General features: G+C 50.6%; 1 protein-coding gene across 5 annotated transcripts in view; it reads right to left on the bottom strand.

The window, feature by feature from the left end:
• CFAP65 (cilia and flagella associated protein 65) overlaps positions 1-12,304 on the bottom strand; it is a 39,039-nt gene continuing 26,735 nt past the window's right edge. For 2 of the 5 annotated variants that reach the window (XM_032278164.1, XM_032278162.1), the window contains 12 exons: positions 12,135-12,245; positions 9,126-9,317; positions 8,867-9,025; positions 7,241-7,384; positions 6,879-6,992; positions 6,581-6,688; positions 3,536-3,580; positions 3,103-3,305; positions 2,527-2,700; positions 1,107-1,616; positions 293-430; positions 1-179 (listed from right to left, as the gene is read on the bottom strand). In XM_032278164.1, coding sequence (XP_032134055.1) covers positions 95-179; positions 293-430; positions 1,107-1,616; positions 2,527-2,700; positions 3,103-3,305; positions 3,536-3,580; positions 6,581-6,688; positions 6,879-6,992; positions 7,241-7,384; positions 8,867-9,025; positions 9,126-9,317; positions 12,135-12,245 — 1,983 coding nt within the window. In that variant the 3' untranslated portion in view covers positions 1-94. The remainder of the gene's footprint in view (positions 180-292; positions 431-1,106; positions 1,617-2,526; positions 2,701-3,102; positions 3,306-3,535; positions 3,581-6,580; positions 6,689-6,878; positions 6,993-7,240; positions 7,385-8,866; positions 9,026-9,125; positions 9,318-12,134; positions 12,246-12,304) is intronic. The other 3 variants (XM_032278168.1, XM_032278163.1, XM_032278165.1) reach the window with 2 other exon arrangements.

The raw sequence follows: 12,304 nt of genomic DNA, 5'->3' as shown, positions 1-12,304 counted from the left end.
TAGAAAAAAGACTAGATGCTTTTACTGGCTGGGCGGTGGAGAGGGGCCCAGGCGGGACCTAGGGCGGCTTGTCGGAGAGGCTGGGCGCGGGCATCTACAGAAGGTCGGTGGGAAGTGGCCCCACCGGGTGGAGTGCCTCTGCTTGCTGCATCGGCAGCAGCATGTCCGGGGTCAGAATCCTAGAAGACAGAAAGTCCCAGGTAGGCGTGGGGGCGAGGCTTCGGGCAGAGCCTGCCTGCCCCCGTGGCCCCTCTGGCGCGGTCTGCGCAGCTGCTGGCCCCGGGGCCCCTACCTGGGCATGCCAAGCGGCGGCAGGGTGATGACGCGCGGCCGCGAGGTGAGCACCACCTCCCCCCGGCTCGCCTCCACCAGGATGTTCTGGATCATGTTCTCCAGCAGCGCCTCCTGTAGGTTGGCGAAGGCCGGGAGCCTGCGAGGGGGCGGAGGCTAGCGTGAGCGCAGTGCCCGCGCGCCTCCTTGCTCGCCTGTCAGGGCAGTGCGGTGTGCCGCGAGCTCTACGGAGATTCCCATTCGACTCCCCCCATCCACTACACTGTAGGGCATCCTTGTTTCAATGTTACAGACGTTCCAAGTGTGGTTAAAAGATTCCAAGTTGTCAAATAGGCTGTTGATTTAAGGAGTGGGATTCAAACCCAGGCGGTTTGTCCGCATCTCAGGGCCAACTTTGGAGAAAGGTAGGGAGGTGGTGTGAGGGTGCAGAAGGGACTGGGCGGAGCCTGGGGAAATCTCTGCAAGAACATAAATCATCTGCAGGGCAGCCCCAGTGGGAAGCCCCACCTGCAAGACAGGTGGTCCTTTTCTGGCTCTAGAAGGCCATTTCAGAGACTTTGAAGACTATAACAATTCTCCTGGTAGTCATGTGCTGGTAAATGTCAACAACCAGCTCTCAGAGAAAAAAGAATGAAGTTCAGTGTTGTTACCAGGCTGCTACTCCCAGAGGCCTTAAGTTACCAACATGACCTCACTAAGCCCTGAGCGAGGATGAGATGTGCACACAGGCGGCGCCAGCCTCAGCATCCATTGTCTCCTAGCAACCTTCTACACGCGTGCCTCCCTCCCATCCTCACCGGGGCCTGGCTGCCCACCTTCTGATGGCCTCCTTCTCGTCCTGTTCTTGCTCCTCCTTCATCATGATTTTCAGCTGCTGTTGCCACTGCCATTGCATGGACTCCTGGGACTCAGGCTGCGGTGTGGGCCCGATCCCTGTCCAGCTCACTTTCTCTTCCTTCTCATCCCTCTCCTCCTTCTCCTCCTTTATCTCCTCCTTGCTCAATTCCTCCTCCTCTTCTGTCGCCTCCTCTTCCTCCTCCTCCTCCTCCAACTCCTCTTCTTCCTCCTCACCCTTCTCCTCCTCCTCCTCCTCCTCCCCCTCTTCCTTCTTCCCCAACCCTGGCGTGTGTTCAGGTCTGTCCTCCAGCTGCTTGCCCTTCCCATCCTCCCAGCTGCTGGAGGGCAGGATTGGTGTTAAGTACAGACTGTTTTTCTGGTCCATGAACTTAGTAGACTGCTTATTCCAGAACTGGCAGAAGTAGGGCACCTGTTCCACCAGGGTTTGGTCCACAGCCTCATGGAAGTTCTTGTCTTCCAGCAGACCCCTAGACGGCAGCAACGGGGGAGAAAGCCTTGCTGAGGGGCCCTGCAGCCCCTGGGAGCCCTGGCTTCAGGGCTAGGTGCTAGGTGGAAAAGGGGGGTGCTAGGTGGGGAGAGGGGAGCCCTTGGTCAGTTGTTCTTCCTATCCCTTCTTTCAAGGAAGACATCTTGGAAGCGAACATGGTGTGGTGGAGGCACAGCAGGTCAGAATCACACAGCTGATGGGCAGGAGCCCTGGGGAGATATTGAACTGGCTCCAGACTCATCTACTAGCCCAGAAATGGGGCAGAACTCAGGACCCAGACCTGAGAATCCCTCCAGCCAGCTCCATCAGAGCTCTACTATCCTGGGGTGGGTGGGGTGGGGGACAGTGGAGGGATCTTGCAAAGATGTTCTGTTTCTTTTTTTCTTTTCTTTCTTTCCCCCCCTTCTTCCCCCCCATCTCTCCCTCTGTCTCTCTCTCTCTCTCTTTCTTCCTTTCTTTCTCTGTTTCTATCTTTTTTTTGAGCCAATGTCTCACTCTGTCTCCCAGGCTGGAGTACAGTGGTATGATCATGGCTCACTGCAACCTCAACCTCCCAGTTAATTAAGCTAATTAATGGTCTCAAGCAATCCCCGCACCTCAGCCTCCCAAGTAGCTGAGACTACAGGCATGCACCACCATGTCAAGCTAATTTTTGTACTTTTTGTAGAGATGGGGTCTTGCTATGTTGCCCAGGCTTGTCTCAAACTCCTGGGCTCAAGCCATCCTCAAACCTCTGCCTCCCAAAGTGTTGGAATTACAGGCAAGAACCTCCAGGCCCCGCCAAGTCCTATTTCTTAAGAAAGGAAGAGTGCTGGAATGTAAGGGGCTCTGGCTGAATGAGCTGGCAGGATGGGGAGGTGGCAGTGAGAGCCCAGGGTGTGGGCTAGTACCTGATGATGGTGGTGAGAATGTCAACCAGGAGCTGCTGCTGCTGCTTGGAGACAGGGCCCCTCTTGGTAGGGGATTCTTCCTTGGAAGTCTCTGACTGTTCCCTGGAGGCCTTCCTCTTTGGCAGCTCCCTGTGGCAGCCATGACACCCTGAGTGGCCTGAGCAAACCACCATGCTGGGGTTGGGTGCATAAGTGGTGGTAGCTGCCCAGTGATGAGGGCACAGATGAGTTTGAGGCACTCCCAGACTTAACCCAACTGTAGTGCTACTGGGTTCAGAGAGCCAAACTCAAACCCTCAGAATCAGCACAGGAGCCAGAGAAACTCCCAGTTGGAAAAAGAAAGAACAAAGATGGGCAGGGGATGCCTAGTTGTATTCCCCAGGGGGCTCTGGCTTCTTGGTTCCCCTCTCACAAGGGCCTAAGCAGCAATGGGGGCCCAGTGGCGCTCAATGAGTCCCACTGCCGCTGCCCATGCTCCATCTCTCACCATGGGTTGGGTCTGGGCAGCCGCTGCCCTGGAGTCACAGAGAGGACAGAGAGAAGAGGAGGGAGACCCCTGCCTTCCCAAGAGCTTACCGGTGCAAAAAGTAGCAGGGAAACTCTGAGAAGAAGTTAGCCAGAAAGTAGTCAGTGGCATGGGCTCGGGCGGTGAGGCCCAGGCACAACATGCCTGGCGAGGGTGGCTGGGGAAGGGACCAGGACATCTCCTCCTTTGGGGTCTGCAGTTTCCAGCTGGCAGGCTGGCTGATAGACTGCTGGTTCTTGATGGGAGGTAGCGTCTTTGGGAAAGGAGAGACATGGATGACAAGGGTTTGGGGACCACACTCACATCATCAATGGGGTCCCTTGACTTAGTTCCCCATCAGGCCCTTTGGGCCACCTAAGCATGTGACCCCACTCATTGCCACTTTCATCCCTCCTTTCTGGGAGGCTGGTCCAGGAGTTGGGGGAGCAAACAAGGACCCTCCCAAGTTGTCCCAAGAAGTTGGGCCTGGGGCTTGTGCCTCACCTTATACTTCCTTGCAGGTTCACATGCTGTGCAGCATGTTCTCCTCTGTGAAAGAATAGAGACCCTTGCTTGAGATGCGAAAGGCCCAGCCAGTTGCAGTGGTTCATGTCTGTAATCTCAGCACTTTTGGAGGCCAAGTCAGGTGGATCACCTGAGGTCAGGAGTTCGAGACAGGCCTAGCCAACATGGCGAAACCCAATCTCTACTAAAAATACAAGAATTAGCCAGATGCAGTGGCACGTGCCTGTGGTCCCAGCTATTCAGGAGGCTGAGGCTGGAGAATCGCCTGAACCTGGGAGGCAGAGGTTGCAACAAGCCAAGATCTCAGCACTGCACTCCAGCCTGGGCCACAGAGTGAGACTCTCAAAAAAAAAAAAAAAAGATGCGAGAAGTCCAAAGAGACTTCCCTTTCTGACCACCTTGCTGCCCACTTGGTCCTGCCCAATTCCCAGTCACGCTTTCTTCTAGAACCTTCCCTAGGGAAGTGCTGCCTGCAGACCAGGAAATTCTGGTTTCCTGAGTGAAGGAAATGCCATCAAATGCAGGCAGGCAGCTCCAAGCGTGCTTGCCCTGGTGCCCTGGAGCTTTGTGGTTTGCTGAGATAAGAATGGTTTGGTAAGATGAGAAAACAGTCTCCTTTATTAAGATTTAATTCAGAAATTCCTTTTCTCATGCCCCCAGGAAGAAATTTTTCAGTTTTTTTTGATGGGATCTCACTCTGTCGCATCCATTTCAGCAAGCTTGTTAGCAGGGCATGTACCAGTGCTAGGCTCTTGAGTGAGAGTGTGTGAGTTTGGCTCTGCCTAATATATTACTACCTGTGGGATTGTTGGGAGACTATATCCTCTTTGAGATTAATTTCTTCTATAAAATGAGCCTAATGTTACCGTACTCAAATTTAAGGGTTATCGTGAAGATAAATGAAATAGTAAAGGACTGCTAAGGACCAAGCAAATATGAATTCTTTTTTGCCGCGGAGAAACAAGCACCTGGGGAGAATATGCGACCTAAGGTTTCTGTAGTTTATGACCTAACCAAGCCCAGAATTTACTTTTTCAGATTCTAGAAGTGTGTTTTTCTGTTGTGCCAAAAAGCAGCACACCTCAGAGAAGGGAAAAGGTGTAAACTATGGGTATACTGGGGTTATCAGTGTGCTTCTGAGGGAAGACAGGCATCTATTCCCAGAGATGCCCCTGGAAATGATATGGAAGATGCTGAAGAATCCAACATGACGATGGAATGAGGCATTTGTAGTAATGCTGAAAACAGAAAACTGGGCTAAGTGGAAAATTTATAAGCATGTCTTTGTAGATATGTTACATGAACAAACTACCTAGTTTATTTTTAGTTCAATACAATAATTGTTTTAAGAACATATGAAATAACGACTCAATATAAAGTGCATTTTTAAGCTCCTGTAAATCACTCAAAACTTTATTCCTTTTATAACGGTCACTAGTTGAGTCACTAATACAAATACACTCTATTTCTGAGCCATCTTCTCTATTCATTAAAAAAATCTAATTTTAATTAGATTCTATTGATTCATTATTTTCTCCTATGTGCCTTATTTGGGAAATACTGTTAGTATACCTTGCTATAGAGTCTCTTTCCCTGAAAAAAATGTCAGTTTTAAGACTCAGGAAAGCTTTTATTTTCATTATCACATATGAAGAAGGAACTGAACACTTAACTTGGAAAGTAAACACTAAATGAGGGATTCAGGACATTTTCCTTAACTCACTTAATCCTCACAACAATGCTACAAAGCAGATATCTCATTCGAATTAAAAAATATTTTTAGACTTTTATTTATTTATTTTTTTGAGACAGAGTCCTGCTCTGTCACCAGGCTGGAGTGCAATGGGATAATCTCAGCTCACTGCAACCTCCACCTCCTGGGTTCAAGCAATTCTCATGCCTCAGCCTCCCAAGTAGCTGGGATTACAGGACCCTGCCACTATGCCCAGCTAATTTTTGTATTTTTAGTAGAGATGGGATTTCACCATGTTGGCCAGGCTGGTCTCGAACTCCTGACCTCAGGTGATCTACCAGCCTTGGCCTCCCAAAGTGCTGGGGTTACAGGAGTGAGCCACTGCGCCCAGCCTAGACTTTTATCTTTTTAATATGGAAAATTACAAATGTATCTAAAAGTGGAGAGGATGGTACAAAGAACCCTCCATTGCCCATTGCCGAGCTTCAACAACTAGCAACTCATAGCCAGTCTGGTCCAAGCTGTGCCTCACCTCTGGATTATATTGAAGCAAATGCCAGATGTCACAGTACCCACCTCCACTTCTCACAGCTGAAGGAACTGAGACGTTCCGTAGGTTGACTGAGATCACAGAGCTAGATCATTAACTCCAGGAATGAAACCTGGGCAATCTGTTTCCAGACCCTTCCCCTGAAGCCACAGTGTCTTCTATCAGGTGAACTCCAGGCTGGGCGTGGTGGCTCACACCTGTAATCCCAGCACCTTGGGAGGCCAAGGTGGTCGGATCACCTGAGGTCAGGAGTTTGAGACAAGCCTGGCCAACATGGTGAAACCCTATCTCTACTAAAAATACAAAAATTAGCTGGATGTGGTGGCAGGCGCCTGTAGTCCCAGCTGCTTGGGGGGCTGAGGCAAGAAAATTGCTTGAACTCGAGAGGCGGAGGTTGCAGTGAGCCGAGATCGCGCCACTGCACTCCAGCCTGGGTGACAGAGACAGACTCTGTCTCAAAAAAACAAACAACAACAACAACAAAAAAAAACAAGGTGAACTCTGCATTGTCTCCCCTGTATCCGCAGTGTGCAGCACATAGTAGCCACTCATTAAATGCTAGCTACATGAAGCAGGGAATGAACAGACAGCCTTCTCTACCCAGAGAGCCTCTCTGGATGGCTGTGGAGATGCTAAGCTGAGTCCAGTGAATGGAATCTAGTCTCTTAGGGCAGGCTGGCTGGTTTGTCCTGGAGGGCCACGTTGGCCCACTACCTGTGTCCCCTCTGGTAAGACCAGTCAGAAAGATCTGGGTGTTTGAGGCCTACTCAGTCCTCCTCACCTTCACTTTCCTGTCGGTGATGGTGAACTCCACTTCCTGCCTCGCCTTCTCATCCTTCCACTCCTGCAGCTCCTTGTGATACTGCCGCATGAGCTGCTGCGGGTACAGCTTTGGCCAGGACAGAGAGAGAGAAGACCAAGGTCTGGAGCTTGCTCTGGGCCTATGCTGTGGGCCTTTCCCTTCCAAGGGCTGACTCCTGCCTTTTGCTGGGGTCTGGGGATCTCACGGCCCATCTCACCCCACCCCAGCACTGGGAGCTGGGCCTCTATCCCACCTTACCTCTGGGGCTGGTTCCCACCTTGCATACGAGGTCTACACTGTAGAAGCTGGCGTGCACAGAGGCCCTCAAGGTCACCACAAATGGGACCGTCTCTTCAGGAGCCAGCACCCCTATCATGGGACTCACAGACACCTGTTAATTTGGGGAAGGAGTCTCTGGAGATTCACAGGGTGGAATTGGATAGGATGGGATGGGATGGGGTGGGGTGGGGTGCGATGGGATGGGATGGGATGGGGTGGGGTGGGATGGGGTGGGGTGGGATGGGATGGGGTGGGATGGGATTGGATGGAGTTCGGTGGAATGGGATGTGGCAGGGTGGGGTTGGTTGAGTCTGAAGCTCTGATGGAGGTTCCAATTCTGTGGGCTCAGGGTACTCTCACCTCCCCAAAATCTAGAGGACTTGGCTGCCAGGCGAAGACAATTTCCTCATTCTTAGAGATGTTATTGAGGAAGAGCAGGCGGCTGCACTTGCTCTGCACAGGGATGTTTCCCAGGGAAATGTGAGACTGGGACAGGAAGACATTCTGTGGGTGGAGAGGGAGGTGAAGAAAGAAGAACGGCACAGCTACTGCTGGTTACAGAGCGCCGTTCCCAGGCCAGGTACCGTGTTAGGTGCTTCCCATGCATGTGAGCCTCATGATGGCCCTGTGACATAGCTACCACTACTGCCCCATTTTACAATGTGCTGCTAAGGTTCAGAGAGGACAAGTAAATTGTCCAACAATCTCCCACACCTGTAGCTGGGAAAAACCACAGTCACACTCTAGTGCCCATGATTTCAAACGTTAAAATAGGCTGGAAGGGCTGAACCAGAATCAGCTTAGAGAAGACAGAACTAAAGCCAACATAATTTGAGTCTCTGATGGATGATTGTAAAGGAATGGCTGATCAGATGTTGGCATCTCACTGGGCATAGAATAAGAGCGTGTTGTAGGGATGTCTGGAACAGCTGAGACCACACGGAAGGGACACTTTGACTCTGTCCAGACTCTGAGTGATACCAGGGCAGGAACATTGTCTGGCTCTTCTCTGTCCCCAGGGCCTCTGCGGTGCTCATTCTAGAGTTTGAGTCCAACAAGGATCTGGAAGGGTGGACAGGTGGATGGACAGCGACTGAATGACTGAGGAAGGGGGAGCTGGCTGGAGGGGTGGATGGGTACTTAGATGAGTAAGTACCCATGTACCGGCATGGGTCACTGGGTAGATGCATAAACGCATGAGTGTGTAGGTGGATAGATGGACACATGGATGGGCAGGCCAGACCTTCCAACAGTGAGGAGCATGTGAACTAAGGTAGCATTATTGACCCTAGATGTTTTTCATCAAAATCCATCTAGGTCCAGGAGAAGAACTCTTCTGTATGAAGATAATAGCTAGAATAGAAGAGCTTCTTTTGACACCTATTTTTTTTTTGAGATGGAATTTTATTCTTGTTGCCCAGGCTGGAGTGCAGTGGTGTGATCTCAGCTCACTGCAACCTCCGCCTCCCGGGTTCAAGTGATTCTCCTGCCTCAGCCTCCCCAGTAGCTGGGATTACAGGCAGCCACCACCACACTCAGCTAATTTTTGTATTTTTGTAGAGACGGGTTTCACCATATGGACAGGCTAGCCTCGAACTCCTGACCTCAGCTGGCCAAAGTGGCCTTCCAAAGTGGTGGTGTGAGCCATTCTGCCCTGCCCTTTTCACACCTTTTAAACACCCCCACTCCTATGCCATCTTTTAACATCCTCATCCTAGAGAAGTCTGTGGAATGGAGGGTCCTGCGCAGGTGGAGCAGCTTGAGCAGCAACACCTGTGGGCACTAGGTGGCAGGGTAGGCCTCTCACGGAGCTGGTGTTGCCTCCTGAATCTGGAGGAGGGCGGGTTCCAAGGTCTCATCTCTGCCTCTGTCCCTCTTCAGCTCCATCTCAGTTACCTTCCAGCCTCCCCATCCCTCTGTTCTGGCCACCCTGGGTGCTGAGGCTCTCCCCCAAGGCCTCAGGCCTTCCAGCTCCCCTTTCCCCACCTGTCCAGGCACCGTCAGCCTAGAGTGTATGGAAATGTTGTCCCATGAGGAGACGTTGTGGAATGGGGCTGTGTCCCCCATCTTATGGGGGTCGTAGCCCACTCCCTGGAAGTGGATGAGGGCCGAGTTCCATCCCAGGATGTGTATGGGCACGTCCACCTGGGGAGTTAGGAGGGTCAAGGTAGGGACTGGTCAGAGGGAGGCCTGCTGAGGAAGCCAGCACCACCCCGCCTCCCACGTCATCCAGGCTGCTGCTCACAGCATAGGTCTTGGCCTCGATGGGTGAGAAGATCCACAAGATGCACACAGTGGTGCCTGGCTGAATCTCCCCTTTGGGGTTGAGGCAGCAGAAGATGGGGTGATCGAAATTTTTTTCCTGAACCTGTGATAGGACGTCGGTCTGGACCTCATATGTCACGGGCACCGAGCCACCATTATACAGCTCATAAATCTGCAGGGGACAGGAATAGGAAAACTGACACATCAGCTCAAGACTTCAAGCCAGAGAACTTGGGACGCTATGCCCACAGTGGGAGAGCAGGCTGATCTCCGTGGTGTCACCTTTGAGTCTGTAAGCTCCTCTAAAGACCTCTCATTTCCTGTGTGGCTTGATCACCCAAGAAATATGTAACTGTATGTTCATCCTGTGACATTTTAGGATCATCTGTCATCTTATTTGTAAAGGAGTAGCTTATTTTAGGTCTTCAATTTAACTTAATTAAGTTTTTTTTTTTTTTTTTTTTGAGACGGAGTTTCGCTCGTTACCCAGGCTGGAGTGCAATGGCGCGATCTCGGCTCACCACAACCTCCGCTTCCCGGGTTCAGGCAATTCTCCTGCCTCAGCCTCCTGAGTAGGTGGGATTACAGGCACGCGCCACCATGCCCAGCTAATTTTTTGTAGTTTTAGTGGAGACGGGGTTTCACCACGTTGACCAGGATGGTCTCGATCTCTTGACCTTGTGATCCACCCGCCTTGGCCTCCCAAAGTGCTGGGATTACAGGCGTGAGCCACCGCGCCCGGCCTAAGTTTTTTTTTTTTTGAGACAAGGTCTCACTTTGTCACCCAGGCTGGAATGCAGTGGCATAATCATGGCTCACTGCTGCATCAACCAGGGCTCAAGCAGTCTTTTCACCTCAGCCTCCCAAGGAGCTGGGGACATAGGCGTGCACTGCCACATCCAGCTGCTTTAAAATATATATATATATTTAGAGATGGGTGTCTCACTCTGTTGGCCAGGCTGGTCTTGAACTGCTGGACTCAAGCAGTCCTCCCACCTCTGCTTCCCAAATTGCTAGGATTACAGGCTTTAGCCACAGTGCCTGGCCAAGGCAGTTCTGCTTAAAGGTATTAAGGGGGCAGAAAGGTCTGAAGGACTAAAGACTAACTTCAAAGGTTGGGAATTATAGAATGTCCTAGAAGAAACGAGAGATCTTCTAGTCCAATCCTTCCTTTTAGAGATGAAAAAATTGAAGCCAGATAGAATAGAGTTCATTTCAGTTCTGGCCCCCTTTCCCCTTTCTGAGCGCTCACTGCTGAGCGTACTGACTCTATTTGCCTAGCCTAGACCACCCTTTGAGCTCCAGACCTGGTACTATGGTTTGAATGCTTGTGTCCTTACAAAATCCATAGGTTGGAACCTAATCCTCTATACAATAGTATTAAGAGATGATCAGGAGAGGATTCGGTCACAAGGGTGGAGCCCTCATGAGTGGGATTAATGCTCTCATAAAAGAGGCCTGTGGACGCTCCTTTGCCCCCTCCACCATGTGAGGACACAGCAAGAAGCCACCATCTATGAACCAGGAGGTGGGCCCCCACCAGACACCAAATCTGCCCATGCCTTGATCTTGGGCTTCCTAGCCTTTATAATTACAATAAACTATAATAAATTAAAATAAATTTGTGTTCTTTATAAGCCACCCAATCTATGGTGGCCAGAATGGACTAAGACACTTGGTGTCCAGCTTCTACCTGACAAGCCCTCTTGGTTGCCTCATTAACATCTCAAACTTAGCCAGAACCAAACTCTTCATTCTAAAGCCTATTCCTGCTCCCAGTTTATCTCCTTTTAGCAGATGGCACTACATATTCCCAGTAGTTCAAACCAGCTTCACTGTCACAGCCCTTAGTTGGGCTGCTGGGGAGCCAGAGGGCTATATGGAATTGAACAGAGTTGGGGATGACAGACTCCCCTCTAGATCCAGGAAGCCCATTCCTTGGCCTCTAGGCTGAATGGCTGGAGGCTCCTGTTCAGAAACACAAAGGCTTCTAAATGGTTAGAAATTGCACAGCTGTGAAATATTTGGGAAAATATTATGTCCCCCTCTTGGAGATTACCAATGTACATTTCCAGAGCAAGGGAACTGTATTCCCTGCAATCAGCAAAGAAAGAAAGATCTAAACCTTCCCAAGAATTCACATTCCAGTTCTTCACACTCCAGAAGGACATCCTTTGTGGAGCAGTGATTTTCAAACTGTGGCTAAGACCTACTAGTAAGCAGATCTAAATCAATGCTGTGGGTCATGTCCACCATTAAAAAAACTGGACAGAATAAAATAAAAAAGAAAATATCTCCAGGTGCGGTGGCTCACGCCTGTAATCCCAGTACTTTGGGAGGCTGAGGAGGGCGGATCACCTGAGGTTAGGAGTTTGAGACCAGCCTGGCCAACATGGTGAAACCCTGTCTCTACTAAAAACACAAAAAATTAGCCGGGTGTGGTGGTACATGCCTATAATCCCAGCTACTCGGGAGTCTGAGGCAGGAGAATCACTTGAGCTTGGGAGGTGGAGGATGCGGTGAGCCAAGATCATTCCACTGCACTGCAGCTTGGGCAACGAGAGTGAAACTCCATCTCAAAAAAAAGAAAAGAAAAGATCAGTATACTTTACAGGTAGTAGCATAATTATCAATTTGTGATACTTCCATTTCGGTTGTATGTGTATGTATATACTGGGGTCTGAGCATATATAACATAAAATATATTAGTATGATTCATGGTCAGAAAAGTTTGAAGAACGTTTTGCTAAAGGAGAAAAAAATCCTCATTTTTTAATTGGAACGGGGCCAGGCAAAGGGCTCAGCACCAGGCACCGGGACACTGCAGCCTCTCCCTTCCATTCTCTCCCAGTTGCCCAGTCAAGCTGCTGGCCCAACCTCTCAAGTGCTTCCAGAGGGCATGTCTTTGTCATCCTGTCAAGGGCTGACACTCATACCCAGAGATCAACATTTAGGCCTTCTTGGTCAATAGACAGCGTGGACCACTGACCTGCCGTGGGGGTAGCGTGTCACCAATGGGAACGGGGATGAACTGGTGGCTAGTGGAGGTGAAGTGCACATACTTCTGCTCCGGCTTCACTGTCACGCCTATGAAATTTAGCTGGAAATAAAAGGCCGAGTGTAGCATCCTTCCCTGGCATGAACTGACACAACCAGCGG

This window comes from Sapajus apella, unplaced genomic scaffold, assembly GCF_009761245.1.
Source record: "Sapajus apella isolate SASKATOON/1434 unplaced genomic scaffold, GSC_monkey_1.0 scaffold10, whole genome shotgun sequence".
NCBI lineage: Eukaryota > Metazoa > Chordata > Mammalia > Primates > Cebidae > Sapajus > Sapajus apella.
The sequence above is the reverse complement of the archived record's forward strand: the minus strand, read 5'-3'. Positions and strand labels throughout refer to the sequence as shown.